The sequence below is a fragment of the Montipora capricornis genome, chromosome 3 (assembly GCF_036669925.1).
Source record: "Montipora capricornis isolate CH-2021 chromosome 3, ASM3666992v2, whole genome shotgun sequence".
Lineage (NCBI taxonomy): Eukaryota > Metazoa > Cnidaria > Anthozoa > Scleractinia > Acroporidae > Montipora > Montipora capricornis.
This window is the reverse complement of record NC_090885.1, coordinates 74,158,615-74,178,948: the sequence shown is the minus strand read 5'-3', so window position 1 is coordinate 74,178,948 and position 20,334 is coordinate 74,158,615. Positions and strand designations below refer to the sequence as shown.

The window sequence follows — 20,334 nt, the reverse complement described above, 5'->3', positions numbered from 1 at the left end:
TTAAATACAATGTAGGCTTTAAAGTCATGGCTTAAAACTTGGGTCGCTTACATGTAGTGTTCAGTTAAATAGTTTTGAAACCCAAAGAAAAAGAAAAGTTTATTAATTTTTGTTGTCATAGGAGCACTTACTTTGTTTTAAATTTGTGTATTGACTTCTCAGTGATACAACAACTATTCAAGGGTCTTGGGGCTGGTTTTATTATAGAATAAATAGTAGTTAAGCCTACAGTCAGGGGAACATAAATTTCTTGCTTTCTGCAGCTATTTATCTCTGGTCATTGCCTTTAGTCAGAAACATGTTATTGATTCACCAGTGCACACTTTATGCATCTACATTTTTGGTGGACTCCTATAACTTTAAGGGGATCTCCATTCCAACCAAAAAAAAAACTTTAGACCACAGGAACTAATTTTAAAAATCAAATTTGTTTGAAACTTTTTCAAAGAAAGCATTTGAAATTTCAGAATTGCACATTTTTGTTTTCAAATTTCCCATGTGCTGCTATCTTACACTGTAAATTACTGTGACATGTTATGGTTGCCTTACTGTTACTGTGCAAAACTCTGTAAGTCACGATTATTTAAGAAGGGGGAATTTTATTTCTTAAGGCATTTTTTGGCAAAAATTTCAAGTAAGTTTGCTTACAAACGTTACATATGTTTCCATCATTGTAACCCTTTTACCCTTAAGGAGTTGAGGTTCCCTAAGTTTCAGACATGACCTATTTGGGCAGTGTTCCCCTGACTGATATAGTAATTTCATTTGAAGTACCTCAGATACTGATCATAAAATCTGTGAACCCCACCCTGCTCTCCCACTTAACTGTTCTGCCGAGCAGGTAGCTCATCTGGAAAGGTCTGGACACTATCTCACAGTCAAGGATAATCAGGTGAGTTAGAGTGTTTACAGAAACAATGTGAGAACTTCTTTCGAACAACCATGGTAGTTAAGGTTTCCCCCTTTTAGCCTGCCCCAATGTCAACACATTAAATTTTGCATGGCTAAGGGTCACTTATCTTATAGGCCTCTATTCACCCAAAAATAAAAACAGCTTTTTGTTTTTGTTTTGAAATGACGTCTTGTCCAAACACATGATCAACCTCGTTCCCAGTGTCTTTGATCTCCCCACCCCAGAGGGGGCAGGGGAAGAGAGACCCTGGCTCAGGTTGGTCACGTGTCTCCCAAAAAGTGGGCAGCCAAGTTGTCAATATTTGACTTTCCTGAATTCAATGTAGAAGGGGAAAATTTACCAAAGAGCAGGGCTGGCAATAGGTGAAAAAATAATAGATTTTCCATACCCCGTAGGCAAAACAGCGAGCACATCTCTACCAAGATAAACTACTTCCAACCACTTTACTTGTTTTGGCTTTAGATTTACATTCCAATAGCTGCTCCCCAAAATCAAACATTGAAGATTGCAGGAAAACATTCACCGAATGCAAAAATGGCCTCAACCAAATTATTAATTGGGGTGACTGGCCTCATTGACAGATACATATACACATACATACATACATAAATTTATTTGTTAAGGCGGGTCGGAAAAGGCAACCTTAAAAGCTGATGTGGACCCATGTAAGATTGAAATAATTTTGGCTGTCAAATCGAGGCTAGTCAGACTAGTTTTCACAAGGACAAAAGAATACAAATTTAATTTACTTGTGACCATTTTTGCATTTGGTCTATGGCAATTGATCTACCCAAGCTTCAGCCAACACTTCAAGCTTAGTTTTGGCTGTGACAAATACCAGCAGCAAAAATACATGTATTCTGAAAAGCGAGTGGTGATTGTGGGCCTTTAAATAGAGACAATTTACAACAGGAATACCTGGGCAACATCAGTGCCCTTGGATACAAAAAGACCAGTTCTTGTTGACATCTGTGGCTTAAAAACACTTTGCTTTTGAGTTCCCTAATAAGAAGTCTATGCATTTGGCTGTACTAAAATTTTAAAAATGGTCATGACAGCATTCATTTGCAAGTGACCTATTTGAGTAAAATAATTATAATTATGTTCTCTCTCAGTCATGCCTTACATGTAGTAATATTTTTTTTATAAAAGTGAAGCTAAAAAATAGTTATAGCTATTTTTTCCATCATGTTGTAACTTTTGTGATAACAATTTTAATTGAAAATATGTTCACTGTTAAAAGAGGGTTGTGACACTAGGGTTAAGTTAAAGTGTGAGAGAATGTTTTTTGCTATTCAGGTTGTACAGCTACACCCATCAACCTGCTTGGACCACAAGCCAGAATGGGTGTTGTACAATGAGTTTGTCTTGACCACAAAGAATTACATTAGGACCTGCACCGACATCAAGGCCGATTGGTAAGGTCCAAATCCTTGGTTGGGATTCTCTTGCTATTTATAATAATTATTTATTCAGTATGCTGTCAGTGTGGCTTATTTAGCATAATTGCTTGAGTGCTACACTGTTAATCTGTTGTGTGACTTTAGCAAGATATTGGTCTGTCAAATGCTTCTGCAAGGCTAAGGCTAATCCCAAAACTTGTACTGTTTGTAACCATGGTATTGAACTTAGAGCTATACAGGGCTGTCAATGTGCAAGAGGCGAAGGCACCTTGGGGGGTCTGCATTGTAACTTTCACTGAACCCACCTAAGAAAAGCCTGCCATTCAGAAATAAGATGCATTATGTTTCTACCAAAGAAATGAATATGCTGGTCAGACATGTTTGGTACCTAAGGCCCAAGGATGGGTGTTCGATAGAAAAATCCAGATTTAGATCTTAAATCTGGATCTTCGGATTACCAATCGAACACTAAAATGTGAAAACAGATCTTGTCACTGATTGTCAGTGCCTGTGTGACCGAAAAATCAATTCTTATTTTTCTTTGGATTTCAAATCTTTGTTAACTAAACACTAAGCAACCAAAGTTTTAAGCCTTGATTTCAAAAAGTCACCTGTTTATTTTAACTGGAATTTTCCTATTTAATGGTCTGTCGTTAAAATCTTGAGAAAGCTGGATTGAGGAGAAAATGACATCAAAGGCTCACTAGTTTAAGAATGCAATGCATGTGCACACCGCAGAATTAATATGCAATACAGGAGTTTTTCGCTTTCAGGCTTTTAAACTCAGGTTTTGCTTATATAAAAGCTGCATTCACACACTAAAATTTTAAGCTAGTGAGCCTTTGACATCACTTTTACTTGGATGCAACCCTCTGAGGTCCAATCGGTCAGTTTTGAACGTGAGTAATGGTAGACCATGAAAGTCAGAGCTCAAAATTTTGCCAGTCAGGTGTTAAGCAAACACACTTTCAAACTCTGAAGAAAAAAAGGAAGTGATTGTCACAGGGGTACTTTAAGCATTAATTTTGGACATGACTCTAATGGCTGGAGAAGTCTGGTAATGACTAATCCTATGATTTTATGAGATTCACCTAAAATGGTTGGAAAAGTGTTCAAACTAGACTGGTTTTTGTTAACCCATTGACTCCCAGGGGTTCCCCATTGACAAGTAAAATCGTCTGGTGTTAGACTGAGTAAAATACTGTTTCAGTGACTTTATTCATGAAAATTAATTACAACTCATCTGTAGCTCATTTAGCTTTTTATTTTCTTTGTGAGCAACATTGAGTTTTTGTCTTTTGGGCAGGTTGGTGAAGTTAGCTCCACAGTACTACGACATGAGAAACTTTCCCATGTGTGAGGCCAAGCGGGTACTGGAGAGGATCATTGACAGGTTGCAGAAAAGCAGATAAGCATACAGATGTCATGGAACTGGTGCAAACAAGTGTTCAAAGGAAAGCAGCTGTATAGTCTTGCTTTCTCAAATTGACCTACAGACTTTTCTGACTGTTAAAAGAGTTTCAGTGCAGCAATAACTCTTGTTGGATAATGTCTCTTATCTACCTTTGTATGCGCATTGTACAGCAGATACATTGTACATGTATGTAAAACTTTAGTCCTGTGTATGTACAATGTAAGCATATTTGTCAAGACTGTTACTCTATGTGAAGGATGATAGTAAGTTTAATTAATTTTGCACCAACAGATTTGACATGCAGCAAAGATAAGATTGGAAATTGGAATTGTTAGGAGTTACATGTATTCTGTACAAGTTGTCATCCCAGGTACTTCAGTACATAGAGCAGCTTGTTGAGTCATGTGCACTCGTGTTTCCTTTTCTGTGTCAAAATCTTATTCTTGCATGCTTAGTGCTATACACTGAGCTAAAGCTTGGGGGTTTGGTTGATCTGCTACTGCTCTCACAGTCCATTCCTTCTTCTTCATTGCTTCTGCTGTTGTCTTGCCAATCGCCACAAGCTGTGAAGTAATAATATTACAGTACCAGTTTAACTTTTAGCTCATTAGACATTCAGGGAACAGTGTCTGGCCAGAAGGTGTGGGAGGTGTAGAACTGTAAAGAGAAAAACATACGGTACCTTTACCCTGTTCCACCACTCGGTAATAGAGGAAAGAATGTCTGCGGTAAAGTTAACTCCAGATGGACTAAAAAAGACAGCATATGAAGGAGTGCCCTAGGAAATTGCAGGAAGTTGCAATAAAATTGATATGGATTAGCTTTTCTTGGCTTTTTCTTTGTGGAGAAAAACTTCAGCAGAAACATTTATTGATTAACTCACACAACACAATTGCTCATAAACAAAAAATAAACACCATAGAGTCACAGTAACATTGTGATCTTGTAGTGTATTAGTCTTTAATTAATTCACAGTGTCTCTTTCATGTTACTGTTACAGTACTTTTTTTAAAATAGTTTTCCCCAAGGAAAGGCAAAAAATAAAATAAATAATGACATTTCTACCTGAACTTTGATCAAATCTTCCAAAGACTGCTTTATGTTAAGATCTGCACACGTGCTATAAACTTGAACACTATCAAGAGGTATCCCTGCAAAGATATGAGACAGGTTAGGAAAAAGCTTTGTGTCTTCGCTGTCTGCATGAGTGGTTTCCCTTTGGACTGAAATGATACGGAGCTTACTAATTCAGATCATGAAAATTCTGATCAAGACACTTGGCATTAATAAGATGTGAATTGCAGGAATGTTCATCATGCTTAGATAAAGCTGATTGCTTACTCTGCCTCTAATCAATTTGATTTTGTTTTCTTGGAAATGCTTTATTCCCCAATTGGGTTACATTTTTTTATGGACAAGGAATGAAAAAGAAGAGGAATGTGAAGAACATTTTGCATCTCTACGGCTTAAGGAGCAGGTGACCACAAGACCACAAAATGTTGTCTGTTTCATTTCATTTCCATTCCTTGTGTTGTACAGTATGAGGAGTAAGACAAACAAGGATTGGGAAAAACACTTGTAAGTTAAAGCCTCTTAAAAATATTAGGTAGTGGTTAGAGCAGTAGGCTTTGACTCATGTGTTAATCCTAACCCTTTCCCTATAGTAATAGTTGTATTCTAACCTCAGACAAATATCCAAAGTTATTTTCCTGCTTATGTTACCTTTAATTAAGGTGTATGAATGCATGCAACTTGAAAAATAAAAATAAAAACGCACTTGAGTATTGTGTTGTGATAGCCTTTTAATACTGAGATCGCCATAGTTGTGGGGTGGCATTACATTATTTGGACTTGCTGGGCTCCCCATCCCCTTTTGAGGCTAAGCTTTTAAGCCTCACTTGTCTCACTCCCAGGGGTCAATATAGGTCAAGGGATTAGGCACCTTAAAACGTGTTGAAGAGGAGCTGTTTACCTGCTTTTTCCATCTCAGTTGGGATTGTCTCCCTTCTCATGTTACCACAAGGAAAGAGAAGTGGGTTGCCTGCTGGCTTAACAGCTGAAGAAGGAATAAACATACAGAAAGCACACCTTTATCAATTAATGAGCACCCATTAAAAAGGCAACAAGATGGTGATACAATGAAGCAAGCAATTGAGACGTATTCTTACACTGCCAAATGATTGGAACCAGAGCCTCTGCACTCCCAGCTTCCTGTCCAGTACTTTGTAATCCCAGTTTTTCAGTGGCTAGAGGAAAATTGATAAATCTCATTCATTTCTTTAAAGTTCAGACTTCTAGCAGTCCCTCAAGAGTTTGTTAGACACCCAGCATCACCCAAGTGAGCTAAATAGGGTGTCTTTACTTGTTCTGGAGGGACTGTAAAATAATAAGCTAACAAAATGTAGCAATGTTGAAAAAATACCTGCTTTTGCAGAGGCTTTCCCAACCACAAAAATTGCTCTTTGTTGCCACACATTTGCAATGCTATTTTTCCAGACTGAAAAAAAAAAATTATCTCATTATCAATACATACATGCATGGTATATTTACTGCGGAAAACACGCTAAGCTTGTGCTAGTTAGCACCTGTGCTCTACAGCTAAAATGGTACTCATTTTTCACAAATTGGAACTACAGAAAAAAAATCCTAAGCATAAAAATTGAACAATGAAGTCCTTACAACACTGCATGTTATTCATCACCAAATCATGTCACAGGCAAGAGCCCACAATCTTAACACAATTCAACCCCAGTACTAATGCATGGTTAAAAGCTATTTAGAGCTCAAGCATAATGACCTGTGGCCTGCTGTCTCTGCCTTGCCTGATCACCATGGTTAGCCACCAACTATACAATATTAGTATCACCCAACTAGTGGACTAATGCAAATCCTGCATTTTGATTGGCTACGCTACAAGATGACTATTAGTAATAGTCCTTGAGTATCGAAAAGCGTAATGCTTTCTTTTGTTTTATCCGGGCCAAATAAATATTTCTTCAACTTGCATTCGCTAACTTTGTTATTGCCTTTTCTGTCCAACTAGTTGGCTTCGCCTCATGGGCTATTGACCTGTAGTCCTTGCGGGCTACGGGTCGAACATTGTTAAAATAGTCAACCATGTCACACCCCACAACGTGGTTGAAATTATAATAAACAATTTACTTAAAATTAAATAGGTTATTTAGGGTAGTGGTCCACTGAAACATCTTAAAGAGCTAGATTAATAAGAGCAAAACAAATAAATTTATACTGGTTCCATCAACAATAATTATAAGCCCACTCATTTCCCCACCCCACCCTGGCCATTTGTCTGCCCTTTTTCAACTTTTGCTCCCCCAGGGTGGGACATTTGGGGAACCTGGTGGTAGGCCACTGTCATAAACATTGCTGTCATTTGGACTTCAAAAGTAATTCAAAGTTTGTTGCTTATTTTAAATTTTCTGTTTGACTCTAGCATGAAAAACGAAATTAAAATAAGTTAATTTTACACCATTGACTCCTGGGGGTTCCCCATTGATGAGTAAGATCGTCTGGCGTTAGACAGACTCAGTAAAATACTAAGTATGGCTGGTTTATGGGTGAAAGGGTTAATTAATAACATTGTTTCTAAGAAGCCTGGAACCAACTCCCAATCCCCAGGCCAACTTATGTGAAAACATTTCCACTGTTGCCACTGCTGATGTCTCCACATGCATTGAAGTGAAAGACTTACAGTACATGGGTTCCTGCCTGGAATTTTTACATATGTGGTAGCGCTACTGTGGAATGTCTGCATCATTAATTACTGAAAAAGGCAATTGGCCAGGTGGGCTTGGAATTCATGGAGCTATCATAATGAAGGTAAATATAGTCAAAAAACTCAAGTGGAATGTGGCTGTCGAGCACATATTTTCTCACCTTCCTTCGATATAAACTCATTCACAGAGCACTCTATAGCCTCTACAGCTCGTTGACTTGTAAGCACCATACCTAAATTGTAAAACATGTAGACATCTTCCAGATGATGTTATTAGTAATAATCAGAAATTATGTTTGTACGAAGGTTCAAAATGTGGTCATGCTTTACCTCCGTATTTACATGGTTCTTGAAGTTTTTGGGCAAGTTCGTGCAGGTTATTAAACTTGAATGACAGTACAGGGATGGAGATAGGTTTCATTCCATTACCCAACAGAACCTAACAACAACATATCTTTTAGGAAAATCGATTGATCACTTCAGTTTGGTTGGTATGTTCTTCTTTAGCAACTTTTTAAAATAATCATTTTACTTGATTATTGCCATTTGGTAGCATAGACCTGATATGAGAAAAAGGAATGACTTGCAATTGGAGGATACAGAGAAAAGGGTTGCCACATTAAGCTTAAATTTAAATAACAAAAAAATGTTTGCAATCCTGAAAAAATATCTAATTTTAGATCTAAGGTGGTTTGCAACCAATCCCGACAGACATAAAACAATGATGTAATGTACAATAATTGAACACTAGACGAACAAAAGGATTGTTTTTTCATCCACCAACATGGCGGCGTTAACGTAACATGAAAAACGACCTAATTCGGAATGCAAACTTGTAGTTGTACAACCTTGTGATAATCATCCTCTTGAGGAATAGGACTAGGAGATCGAAATAAAACAACTAGGGTCATTTTAAGACAATTGTCACGTGCTAGAATATCCCTAATTCGCATTTGACCGAAGAAAGTTGTGTTCCGGCCGCCACATTGGTGTTGAGCCCCCTTGGGAGGTCACACAACATTCAGATGACACTTGCGTGACTTTGCCCGGTCATAAATTTGGTTTTATCAACGGAGTTGATAATGTAAATTGGCCACCGTACAGAGATTCTAAAAGGTGACGTTTCGAGCGGTAGCCCTTCGCTCTGACGAAGGGCTAACGCTCGAAACGTCAGCTTTTAGAATCTCTGTACGGTGGTCAATTTACATTATCAACTCCGTTGATAAAACCAAATTTTTTTATACTACTTCCCCACCGACGCAGCACCACAGTTTCTTTGGAAACTACCCCCTTCATTCATTTATGGATATTCATGTTGCATGCAATCGAGCTCGGCGAAGAAGGTGCATCTAAAGGGTTCGGGGGACCGTTTGGTTCGCTGATTGTTAAAGATGGAAAGATTGTGGGTTAGTATCCAGGCTGTGGATGTGGATGTTGACGGACGTGATAAGCTGGCGGTAAAAATAAAAAATATGGGGCGCCAAATGTAAAAATATTATTTAAGTACTTTTCACCTATATTTTGTGTTATTTATGAATAACACATTGAAGTACCTTTGCGATTTATAAATCGCGATCTTACGAACTTTGCGATTTATTTATCGCAAGTTTACCAACTTCGCGATAAATCACATATTTAATAATATAACCGCAAAGTCATGAAATTCATGCCTGCGGGCTCGTGGTCCAATGTTTTGATTTTTTGGTACACAGACAACACTTGACAAGACTGCTCTCCTCAGTCGTCTCAGGAACAATTTCTAATGCATTAAGTGCTCAGGAATCATCACAGAAAAGTGAAGTAATGATAAGTTTTATCTTTTTCATACTTTTACTTTGATTTATGGCGAATCGGTCTGAATTGTAAGCTTCGTTTTATTGCCATGTGTTCGAGAGTACAGCATCCATCCCACCAACCGCTCCTTCTCAGGTTTGAACGATTTCATATAGCTTCATCTTTACCAGTGTCGTTACGAGTTATCATTAACGAATGAGAGAAGTGATTCTCGGACTTAGGTCGACAATTTCTGCTAGACACTTGAAAAAGTCAGGTCGCTCTAAGACTCTAACGGAAGTGGATCCCATGACCACTGCGATACCGACGCAAAGGGGTGTCTGGAAAACCCGAATAGCGAATAGTCGCGAATACCGAACAGCGAATAATGACGAATAGTACGAATAGTGCGAATGGTCACGAATAGTCACGAATAGTGGCAAATAAGGGTGGAGGGGGGAGGGGGAGGGGGGGGGGGAAGATTGTGACGAAATGACGAAAATTTGGTACCCAGTACAGTACTTCCTGGTCAACCGCGCAGCAACGTTGGATGGGATTTTCCCGCTAAAAAAGCAGAGATGTGTCGGCGAAGGACAGTTTGAGCCCTGAGAGGAAAAGGTAATAAATGCACTGGAATCCTGTTGCTTATTTGGATAATTAATTAACGCAACGGTTATCAGACTAGCTCGTTTGTCTCTTTAATCACAAACCACTTGCCTCACATTTTGATTTTATTCCTTTTTACAGAACGTGTCTCGCCGGATGAGCACAGATGAGGATGATGAAATGTCACGTATCTAAAATTAAATTTATGTTCGGGAGCCACTGTGCGAGGAGATGATCATGAGCTTGATGTATTAATGAAAGTGATTTATATTTTTGCATTTTGACGTTTGTTCTTCTTTAGAGTGTTTGTAAAAGCATGCACGAAACTCTCTTTCGACGACAGGTGAGCATATTATTTGCTATGATTACGAGATTGTTCAGCATAAGGCGGTAACTATTGAAGACTATTCGTCACTATTCGCGACTATTCGTCACTATTCGCACTGTTCGTACTATTCGCTATTCGCGACTATTCGCTGTTCGCTATTCGCGACTATTCGCTATTCGGGTTTTCCAGACACCCGACGCAAAGCTCTACCAACTGAGCTATGAATTTTTGAAGCAGAATACTTCAGAGCAGGTCAATTTATTGGGCTCATTTCTTTCCGTGAAAGAGTCAAGCAATGAAATGAATCTCTTTTAACATTAGCAGAAATTCCATCAGTGCCAAGATGTGCATATTACATCATTTCGCTCGCAATAGTGTTTATGTCGGACGTAAATATGAAATCCAGACAAAATGATTTTCATCCTACTTTTTACTCTCAATTTCCTTTCGGTCTATGTAATATGCACTTGTTTGCATCTTGGCACTAATGGAGATTTTGCTAATGTTAATATGGATTCATTTCATTCATCGAGTCCTTCACAGAAACAAGACACTCTCCCAAGTGTGTGGCTTCACAGAGCATTGCACCCATCGCAGAGATCATGGGTTCGAATGCCGTTGGAGCCAACTGAATTTTCAAGATGTCAAAAAGAGACAGTTGCTTAAATTGTCGACTTAAGTCCGAGGATCACTTCTCTTATTCGTTAATGAGAACTTGTAACGACACAGGTATAGATGAAGCTAGATGAAATCGTGCAAACTTGAGAAGGAGCGGTTGGTGGGATAGATGCAGTACGATAAAGATTCTGTGATCTCGAGCTCCGCAAATTAAAAAAACGAAGCTTACAATTCAGACCGATTCGCAATAAATCGAAAAAAAATTGATGAAGAAAATAAAACCTATCCTTACCTCACTTTTGTGTGATGATTCCTGAGCACTAAATGCATCAGAAATTGTTCCTGAGACGGCTGAGGAGAGCGGTCCTCTCTAGTTTTGTTGTGCACCGACGTGTGCACCAAAAAATCAAAACACGCACCACGAGCCCGCGGCATGAATTTCATGTGTTTGCGGTTATATTATAAAATCGGGTAAGTACCTCATGTATTCCTTATTATTATGTATTTAAATATAGAAGGTATTTATAGTGTATCTAATAATTAGCCCTATATACCCATGTATACCATTATACCCCTATATACCCTTGTATACCCTATATACACCTATATACCCATGTATACCCTTATCAGTCCCCCTATACACCCATCTATGCCTTATATACCCATGTAGACCCTAATATATCCAAATATACCCTTGTATACCCTTATATACCACTATTTTCCCATGTATAAACTTATATACCCCTGTATACCCAAGTATACCCTGGTCAAAGAAAACAAAGACGCTGGGTACGAGAGTGTGTCGGTCCCTAAACCATATGTGACAAATCCCACGCCGACTCACAGCTCCAAACCGCCCTTGTCAATATAAGGAAAGAATTAGACGGCTTATATATTCAAGGAAAAAATCATTTTATCTGTCATATGGTAAGCAATGGAATCGCCGACTACAAAGTGTGCACACGCACCCCGCTAAAGGTAACATACATACAAGCATAATCTTAATTTCATCTCGAATTTCCAAATAACTACAAGACTTAATATCTTCGAGACAGTACATTTGCAGCTAAAATACATAGCATATACAGATGCCTACTAAATATATAATATTTAAAGATATATTCATTAAAAAGAAAAGCCGCTGTACAAAATGCGGCCCTGGATTCTCTTTTAAAACCAGTAACCTCATAGTTACGGATAAAATCAGGTAGCGCATTCCGCAACTTAGTTAATACGTAAGAAAAAACAGAACTAACACCATAACTGGTTGTTCCAGGTTTACTGAGGAACAGAATGTAATTTCCGCGAAGATCATGCATAAGAAAGGGACGGGAGAGAAAACGTATTTTTCACTTATTTACATTATTATAGCGTTTCTTTGACACGAGAATTACAGCGAAATGAAAGCACACCTTTGACGCGAAATTTCTATGATAAAAACTTGTTCAGAAATCCAAAATCTAAGTTAAAAGCACACACCAGGCCTACTCCTGTGGTTCTGGCCGAGAATCATTTCCTCTGGCCACGCTTCAGCCATTCCATGAGGCCAGTCTCGTGCTTCTTAACTTCCCTCGCTCATGCCCAAAAAGAATTCTGGGTAATTCTGCCACTCCATGACAAGGGAAGACTCCCGATTCTCATTTCATAGTTTTTTTCATAAGTGTCGGGCCACCCAGTCCTACCAGCAAAATACCGCATCGATTGAAGTTTTTAGCTTTCAAAACTTGCCCAAATTGTATCGGTAGGTCCTGGAATCCGTCCACAGAAAGACCAGAGAGACAACTTCACTCGTGAACCGCCTTGTTTAAAACAGAGCATTCAGTTAGGCGTCCCAGTCTGCATGAAACCATCCCTCGCCCCTGTCTCAGACAAGACCAGACACGCACGGTTCTTACGTTACGTTTATGCCTATAAAATCAACTGAAATGTCAATTGCTAATAAAAAAAAAAAAAAAAAAAAACCAGCATGTTAAATTGTTTTGGTAGGCTAACTATCGAAGAGCCAGAACATTTGCGCATCCGCTGACGGAATGTTTGAACAAGAGAGAAAAACGCAGTACCTCCAGACACCGGCGCTGGAGCGTCGTACCAAACGAGTCATCCCGGGATTTCGGCCCGTGCGATCGCTTTTGGACGCAGTTGGCCCTTCGCTGCTTTCTGCTACCGACCTTGCCTCCCGGTACGGCATTGAGGGAGAGATATGTCGGCCCCTAAACCATATGTTACAAATCCCACGCCTACTCACAGCTCCAAACCGCCCTTGTCAAACATAGCGTAACAATTAGATGGCTTATATATTCAAGAGAAAAGTCATTTTGTGTCATATGGTAAGCACTGGAGTCGTAGATTACAAAGTGTGCGCATGCGCCCTGCTAAAGGTAACATACATACAGTCATAAGCTTTTTCCGAATAACTACAGGAGCTAATAACTTCGAGACATTACATTTACAGCTAAAATACATAGCCTATACAGATACCTTCTAAATACGTAATATTTAAAGATATATTCATTAGAAAGAAAAGCCCCTGTACAAAATGCAGCCCTGGATTCTCTTTTAAAACCAGTAAACTCATAGTTACGGATAAAATCAGGTAGCGCATTCCGCAACTTAGCTGATACGTAAGAAAAAACAGAACTAAGACCATAACTGGTTGTTCCAGGTTTACTGAGGAACAGAATGTAATTTCCGCGAAGATCATGCATAAGAAGGGGACGGGAGAGAAAACGTATTTTTCTCGTATTTACATTATTATAGCGTTTCTTTGACACGAGAATTACAGCGAAATGAAAGCACACCTTTGTCGCGAATCTTCTATGATAAAAACTTGTTCAGAAATCCAAAATCTAAGTTAAAAGCACACACAAGGCCTACTCCTGAGTATCTGGCTAGAAATCATTTCCTCTGGCCGCGCTTCAGCCATTCCATGAGGGCCAGTCTCGTGCTTCTTAAGTTGCCTCGCTCATGCCCAAAAAGAATTCTGGGTAATTCTGCCATTCCATGACAAGGGAAGACTCCCGATTTTCATTTTATAGTTTTTTTCATAAGTGTCGGGCCACCCAGTCCTATCAGCAAAATACCGCATCGATTGAAGTTTTTAGCTTTCAAAACTTGCCCAAATTGTATCGGTAGGTCCTGGAATCCGTCCACGGAAAGACCAGAGAGACAACTTCACTCGTGAACCGCCTTGTTTAAAACAGAGCATTCAGTTAGGCGTCCCAGTCTGCATGAAACCATCTCTCGCCTCTGTCTGAGACAACACCAGACACGCACGGTTCTTACGTTACGTTTATGCCTATAAAATCAACTGTAATGTCAATTGCTGGTTTAAAAAAAAGACAAAAAAAAACAGCATGTTAATTTTTTTTGGTAGGCTAGGTATCGGAGAGCCAGAACATTTACGCATGCGCTGACGGAATGTTTGAACAAGAGAGAAAAACGCAGTACCTCCAGACACCGGCGCTGGAGCGTCGTACCAAACGAGTCATCCCGGGATTTCGGCCCGTGCGATCGCTTTTGGACGCAGTTGGCCCTTCGCTGCTTTCTGCTACCGACCTTGCCTCCCGGTACGGCATTGAGGGAGAGATATGTCGGCCCCTAAACCATATGTGACAAATCCCACGCCTACTCACAGCTCCAAACCGCCCTTGTCAACATAGCGTAACAATTAGATGGCTTATATATTCAAGACAAAAGTCATTTTGTGTCATATGGTAAGCACTGGAGTCGTAGATTACAAAGTGTGCGCATGCGCCCTGCTAAAGGTAACATACATACAGTCATAAGCTTTTTCCGAATAACTACAGGAGCTAATAACTTCGAGACATTACATTTACAGCTAAAATACATAGTTTATACAGATACCTTCTAAATACGTAATATTTAAAGATATATTCATTAGAAAGAAAAGCCCCTGTACAAAATGCGGCCCTGGATTCTCTTTTAAAACCAGTAAACTCATAGTTACGGATAAAATCAGGTAGCGCATTCCGCAACTTAGCTGATACGTAAGAAAAAACAGAACTAAGACCATAACTGGTTGTTCCAGGTTTACTGAGGAACAGAATGTAATTTCCGCGAAGATCATGCATAAGAAGGGGACGGGAGAGAAAACGTATTTTTCTCGTATTTACATTATTATAGCGTTTCTTTGACACGAGAATTACAGCGAAATGAAAGCACACCTTTGTCGCGAATCTTCTATGATAAAAACTTGTTCAGAAATCCAAAATCTAAGTTAAAAGCACACACCAGGCCTACCCCTGAGTATCTGGCTAGAAATCATTTCCTCTGGCCGCGCTTCAGCCATTCCATGAGGGCCAGTCTCGTGCTTCTTAAGTTGCCTCGCTCATGCCCAAAAAGAATTCTGGGTAATTCTGCCATTCCATGACAAGGGAAGACTCCCGATTTTCATTTTATAGTTTTTTTCATAAGTGTCGGGCCACCCAGTCCTATCAGCAAAATACCGCATCGATTGAAGTTTTTAGCTTTCAAAACTTGCCCAAATTGTATCGGTAGGTCCTGGAATCCGTCCACAGAAAGACCAGAGAGACAACTTCACTCGTGAACCGCCTTGTTTAAAACAGAGCATTCAGTTAGGCGTCCCAGTCTGCATGAAACCATCTCTCGCCTCTGTCTGAGACAAGACCAGACACGCACGGTTCTTACGTTACGTTTATGCCTATAAAATCAACTGTAATGTCAATTGCTGGTTTAAAAAAAAGACAAAAAACAACAGCATGTTAATTTTTTTTGGTAGGCTAGGTATCGGAGAGCCAGAACATTTACGCATGCGCTGACGGAATGTTTGAACAAGAGAGAAAAACGCAGTACCTCCAGACACCGGCGCTGGAGCGTCGTACCAAACGAGTCATCCCGGGATTTCGGCCCGTGCGATCGCTTTTGGACGCAGTTGGCCCTTCGCTGCTTTCTGCTACCGACCTTGCCTCCCGGTACGGCATTGAGGGAGAGATATGTCGGCCCCTAAACCATATGTGACAAATCCCACGCCTACTCACAGCTCCAAACCGCCCTTGTCAACATAGCGTAACAATTAGATGGCTTATATATTCAAGAGAAAAGTCATTTTGTGTCATATGGTAAGCACTGGAGTCGTAGATTACAAAGTGTGCGCATGCGCCCTGCTAAAGGTAACATACATACAGTCATAAGCTTTTTCCGAATAACTACAGGAGCTAATAACTTCGAGACATTACATTTACAGCTAAAATACATAGCCTATACAGATACCTTCTAAATACGTAATATTTAAAGATATATTCATTAGAAAGAAAAGCCCCTGTACAAAATGCGGCCCTGGATTCTCTTTTAAAACCAGTAAACTCATAGTTACGGATAAAATCAGGTAGCGCATTCCGCAACTTAGCTGATACGTAAGAAAAAACAGAACTAAGACCATAACTGGTTGTTCCAGGTTTACTGAGGAACAGAATGTAATTTCCGCGAAGATCATGCATAAGAAGGGGACGGGAGAGAAAACGTATTTTTCTCGTATTTACATTATTATAGCGTTTCTTTGACACGAGAATTACAGCGAAATGAAAGCACACCTTTGTCGCGAATCTTCTATGATAAAAACTTGTTCAGAAATCCAAAATCTAAGTTAAAAGCACACACCAGGCCTACCCCTGAGTATCTGGCTAGAAATCATTTCCTCTGGCCGCGCTTCAGCCATTCCATGAGGGCCAGTCTCGTGCTTCTTAAGTTGCCTCGCTCATGCCCAAAAAGAATTCTGGGTAATTCTGCCATTCCATGACAAGGGAAGACTCCCGATTTTCATTTTATAGTTTTTTTCATAAGTGTCGGGCCACCCAGTCCTATCAGCAAAATACCGCATCGATTGAAGTTTTTAGCTTTCAAAACTTGCCCAAATTGTATCGGTAGGTCCTGGAATCCGTCCACAGAAAGACCAGAGAGACAACTTCACTCGTGAACCGCCTTGTTTAAAACAGAGCATTCAGTTAGGCGTCCCAGTCTGCATGAAACCATCTCTCGCCTCTGTCTGAGACAAGACCAGACACGCACGGTTCTTACGTTACGTTTATGCCTATAAAATCAACTGTAATGTCAATTGCTGGTTTAAAAAAAAGACAAAAAACAACAGCATGTTAATTTTTTTTGGTAGGCTAGGTATCGGAGAGCCAGAACATTTACGCATGCGCTGACGGAATGTTTGAACAAGAGAGAAAAACGCAGTACCTCCAGACACCGGCGCTGGAGCGTCGTACCAAACGAGTCATCCCGGGATTTCGGCCCGTGCGATCGCTTTTGGACGCAGTTGGCCCTTCGCTGCTTTCTGCTACCGACCTTGCCTCCCGGTACGGCATTGAGGGAGAGATATGTCGGCCCCTAAACCATATGTGACAAATCCCACGCCTACTCACAGCTCCAAACCGCCCTTGTCAACATAGCGTAACAATTAGATGGCTTATATATTCAAGACAAAAGTCATTTTGTGTCATATGGTAAGCACTGGAGTCGTAGATTACAAAGTGTGCGCATGCGCCCTGCTAAAGGTAACATACATACAGTCATAAGCTTTTTCCGAATAACTACAGGAGCTAATAACTTCGAGACATTACATTTACAGCTAAAATACATAGCCTATACAGATACCTTCTAAATACGTAATATTTAAAGATATATTCATTAGAAAGAAAAGCCCCTGTACAAAATGCGGCCCTGGATTCTCTTTTAAAACCAGTAAACTCATAGTTACGGATAAAATCAGGTAGCGCATTCCGCAACTTAGCTGATACGTAAGAAAAAACAGAACTAAGACCATAACTGGTTGTTCCAGGTTTACTGAGGAACAGAATGTAATTTCCGCGAAGATCATGCATAAGAAGGGGACGGGAGAGAAAACGTATTTTTCTCGTATTTACATTATTATAGCGTTTCTTTGACACGAGAATTACAGCGAAATGAAAGCACACCTTTGTCGCGAATCTTCTATGATAAAAACTTGTTCAGAAATCCAAAATCTAAGTTAAAAGCACACACCAGGCCTACCCCTGAGTATCTGGCTAGAAATCATTTCCTCTGGCCGCGCTTCAGCCATTCCATGAGGGCCAGTCTCGTGCTTCTTAAGTTGCCTCGCTCATGCCCAAAAAGAATTCTGGGTAATTCTGCCATTCCATGACAAGGGAAGACTCCCGATTTTCATTTTATAGTTTTTTTCATAAGTGTCGGGCCACCCAGTCCTATCAGCAAAATACCGCATCGATTGAAGTTTTTAGCTTTCAAAACTTGCCCAAATTGTATCGGTAGGTCCTGGAATCCGTCCACAGAAAGACCAGAGAGACAACTTCACTCGTGAACCGCCTTGTTTAAAACAGAGCATTCAGTTAGGCGTCCCAGTCTGCATGAAACCATCTCTCGCCTCTGTCTGAGACAAGACCAGACACGCACGGTTCTTACGTTACGTTTATGCCTATAAAATCAACTGTAATGTCAATTGCTGGTTTAAAAAAAAGACAAAAAAAAACAGCATGTTAATTTTTTTTGGTAGGCTAGGTATCGGAGAGCCAGAACATTTACGCATGCGCTGACGGAATGTTTGAACAAGAGAGAAAAACGCAGTACCTCCAGACACCGGCGCTGGAGCGTCGTACCAAACGAGTCATCCCGGGATTTCGGCCCGTGCGATCGCTTTTGGACGCAGTTGGCCCTTCGCTGCTTTCTGCTACCGACCTTGCCTCCCGGTACGGCATTGAGGGAGAGATATGTCGGCCCCTAAACCATATGTGACAAATCCCACGCCTACTCACAGCTCCAAACCGCCCTTGTCAACATAGCGTAACAATTAGATGGCTTATATATTCAAGACAAAAGTCATTTTGTGTCATATGGTAAGCACTGGAGTCGTAGATTACAAAGTGTGCGCATGCGCCCTGCTAAAGGTAACATACATACAGTCATAAGCTTTTTCCGAATAACTACAGGAGCTAATAACTTCGAGACATTACATTTACAGCTAAAATACATAGCCTATACAGATACCTTCTAAATACGTAATATTTAAAGATATATTCATTAGAAAGAAAAGCCCCTGTACAAAATGCGGCCCTGGATTCTCTTTTAAAACCAGTAAACTCATAGTTACGGATAAAATCAGGTAGCGCATTCCGCAACTTAGCTGATACGTAAGAAAAAACAGAACTAAGACCATAACTGGTTGTTCCAGGTTTACTGAGGAACAGAATGTAATTTCCGCGAAGATCATGCATAAGAAGGGGACGGGAGAGAAAACGTATTTTTCTCGTATTTACATTATTATAGCGTTTCTTTGACACGAGAATTACAGCGAAATGAAAGCACACCTTTGTCGCGAATCTTCTATGATAAAAACTTGTTCAGAAATCCAAAATCTAAGTTAAAAGCACACACCAGGCCTACCCCTGAGTATCTGGCTAGAAATCATTTCCTCTGGCCGCGCTTCAGCCATTCCATGAGGGCCAGTCTCGTGCTTCTTAAGTTGCCTCGCTCATGCCCAAAAAGAATTCTGGGTAATTCTGCCATTCCATGACAAGGGAAGACTCCCGATTTTCATTTTATAGTTTTTTTCATAAGTGTCGGGCCACCCAGTCCTATCAGCAAAATACCGCATCGATTGAAGTTTTTAGCTTTCAAAACTTGCCCAAATTGTATCGGTAGGTCCTGGAATCCGTCCACAGAAAGACCAGAGAGACAACTTCACTCGTGAACCGCCTTGTTTACAACAGAGCATTCAGTTAGGCGTCCCAGTCTGCATGAAACCATCTCTCGCCTCTGTCTGAGACAAGACCAGACACGCACGGTTCTTACGTTACGTTTATGCCTATAAAATCAACTGTAATGTCTGCATGAAACCATCTCTCGCCTCTGTTTTCTTTCAAAGGCTTGCCTTTACCCACATTCTAGCTTAATGATGCCAGCCTGGTGGCTTCTGTAGACGAAAATGGCCTGAAGGGGCACTTATAAAATGATTACTTACCAGATATGAGTCTCTCCCTGTCGAAACACGAACGGTTGACATTTGTTACGTGTGCTCTAACATGAGCCCACATATAATGAGTACAGCATATGTTTTAATGAGGTAAGTACCTCATGTATCCCTTATTATTATGTATTTAAATATAAGGTACTTATTGTGTATTTAATAATTAGCCCTATATACCAGAGATTTTGAATTCAAATACTAAGAGTCGCGTGAAAATGACGGAAATCACTAAAATAATAAACTGAAATCTAATACGTTTCTTCGCGGATGTGAAGACCGATGGGATCGACGAAACGTTCAAGATTCGCACCACGGAACTAACGACATACCTTCTGAAACGAGGTTACAAACGCAACTTTGTTACTAAACAAATACAACGGGCCACAGACATTCTCCGCACATATAGTCTACAACCTAAACAGATAGACAAACCCAAACGCATACCTTTCATAACGACCACTAATAATCCATCACTTCCTTCCATCTTCAATCTACTTCTTTCTTCTGACCGCTGCAAAAATGCTTTCCTACATCTACCTGTT

The 20,334-nt window shown here is 40.1% G+C and overlaps 2 protein-coding genes and 1 long non-coding RNA gene across 7 annotated transcripts in view; 2 read left to right on the top strand and 1 right to left on the bottom strand.

Moving 5' to 3' along the window:
* Window positions 1–5,514, top strand: part of LOC138044059 (putative pre-mRNA-splicing factor ATP-dependent RNA helicase PRP1) — a 22,400-nt gene extending 16,886 nt beyond the window's left edge. Inside the window, exons 11-13 of one of the 2 annotated variants that reach the window (XR_011131383.1) lie at window positions 772–892; window positions 2,213–2,331; window positions 3,623–5,514. Coding sequence is in view for 1 of the 2 variants with exons in the window: in XM_068890666.1 (XP_068746767.1) it covers window positions 842–892; window positions 2,213–2,331; window positions 3,623–3,728 (276 nt within the window). In the remaining variant the exon portion in view is untranslated. The remainder of the gene's footprint in view (window positions 1–771; window positions 893–2,212; window positions 2,332–3,622) is intronic. The other variant, XM_068890666.1, reaches the window with a different exon arrangement.
* Window positions 3,982–15,552, bottom strand: LOC138044075 (uroporphyrinogen-III synthase-like). Of its 4 annotated transcripts, none has more exons than XM_068890702.1 (9): window positions 11,084–11,179; window positions 7,797–7,905; window positions 7,628–7,699; window positions 6,153–6,227; window positions 5,899–5,976; window positions 5,703–5,786; window positions 4,796–4,881; window positions 4,413–4,508; window positions 3,982–4,293 (listed from the first exon to the last, which is right to left on the bottom strand). In XM_068890702.1, the coding sequence occupies exons 2-9, from the start codon at window positions 7,885–7,887 to the stop codon at window positions 4,168–4,170; spliced, it is 708 nt and encodes a 235-aa protein (XP_068746803.1). In that variant the 5' UTR covers window positions 7,888–7,905; window positions 11,084–11,179; the 3' UTR covers window positions 3,982–4,167. The 4 variants fall into 4 exon arrangements, with proteins under 4 accessions (XP_068746803.1, XP_068746802.1, XP_068746805.1 ...); XM_068890701.1 differs by lacking the exon at window positions 11,084–11,179 and adding an exon at window positions 8,315–8,475; XM_068890704.1 differs by lacking the exons at window positions 7,797–7,905; window positions 11,084–11,179 and adding an exon at window positions 15,052–15,552.
* Window positions 14,111–19,336, top strand: LOC138044086 (uncharacterized). The gene is made up of 2 exons (XR_011131389.1): window positions 14,111–14,504; window positions 15,551–19,336. It is a non-coding gene; the product is annotated as an uncharacterized lncRNA (long non-coding RNA).
* Window positions 19,337–20,334: the final 998 nt, after the last annotated feature.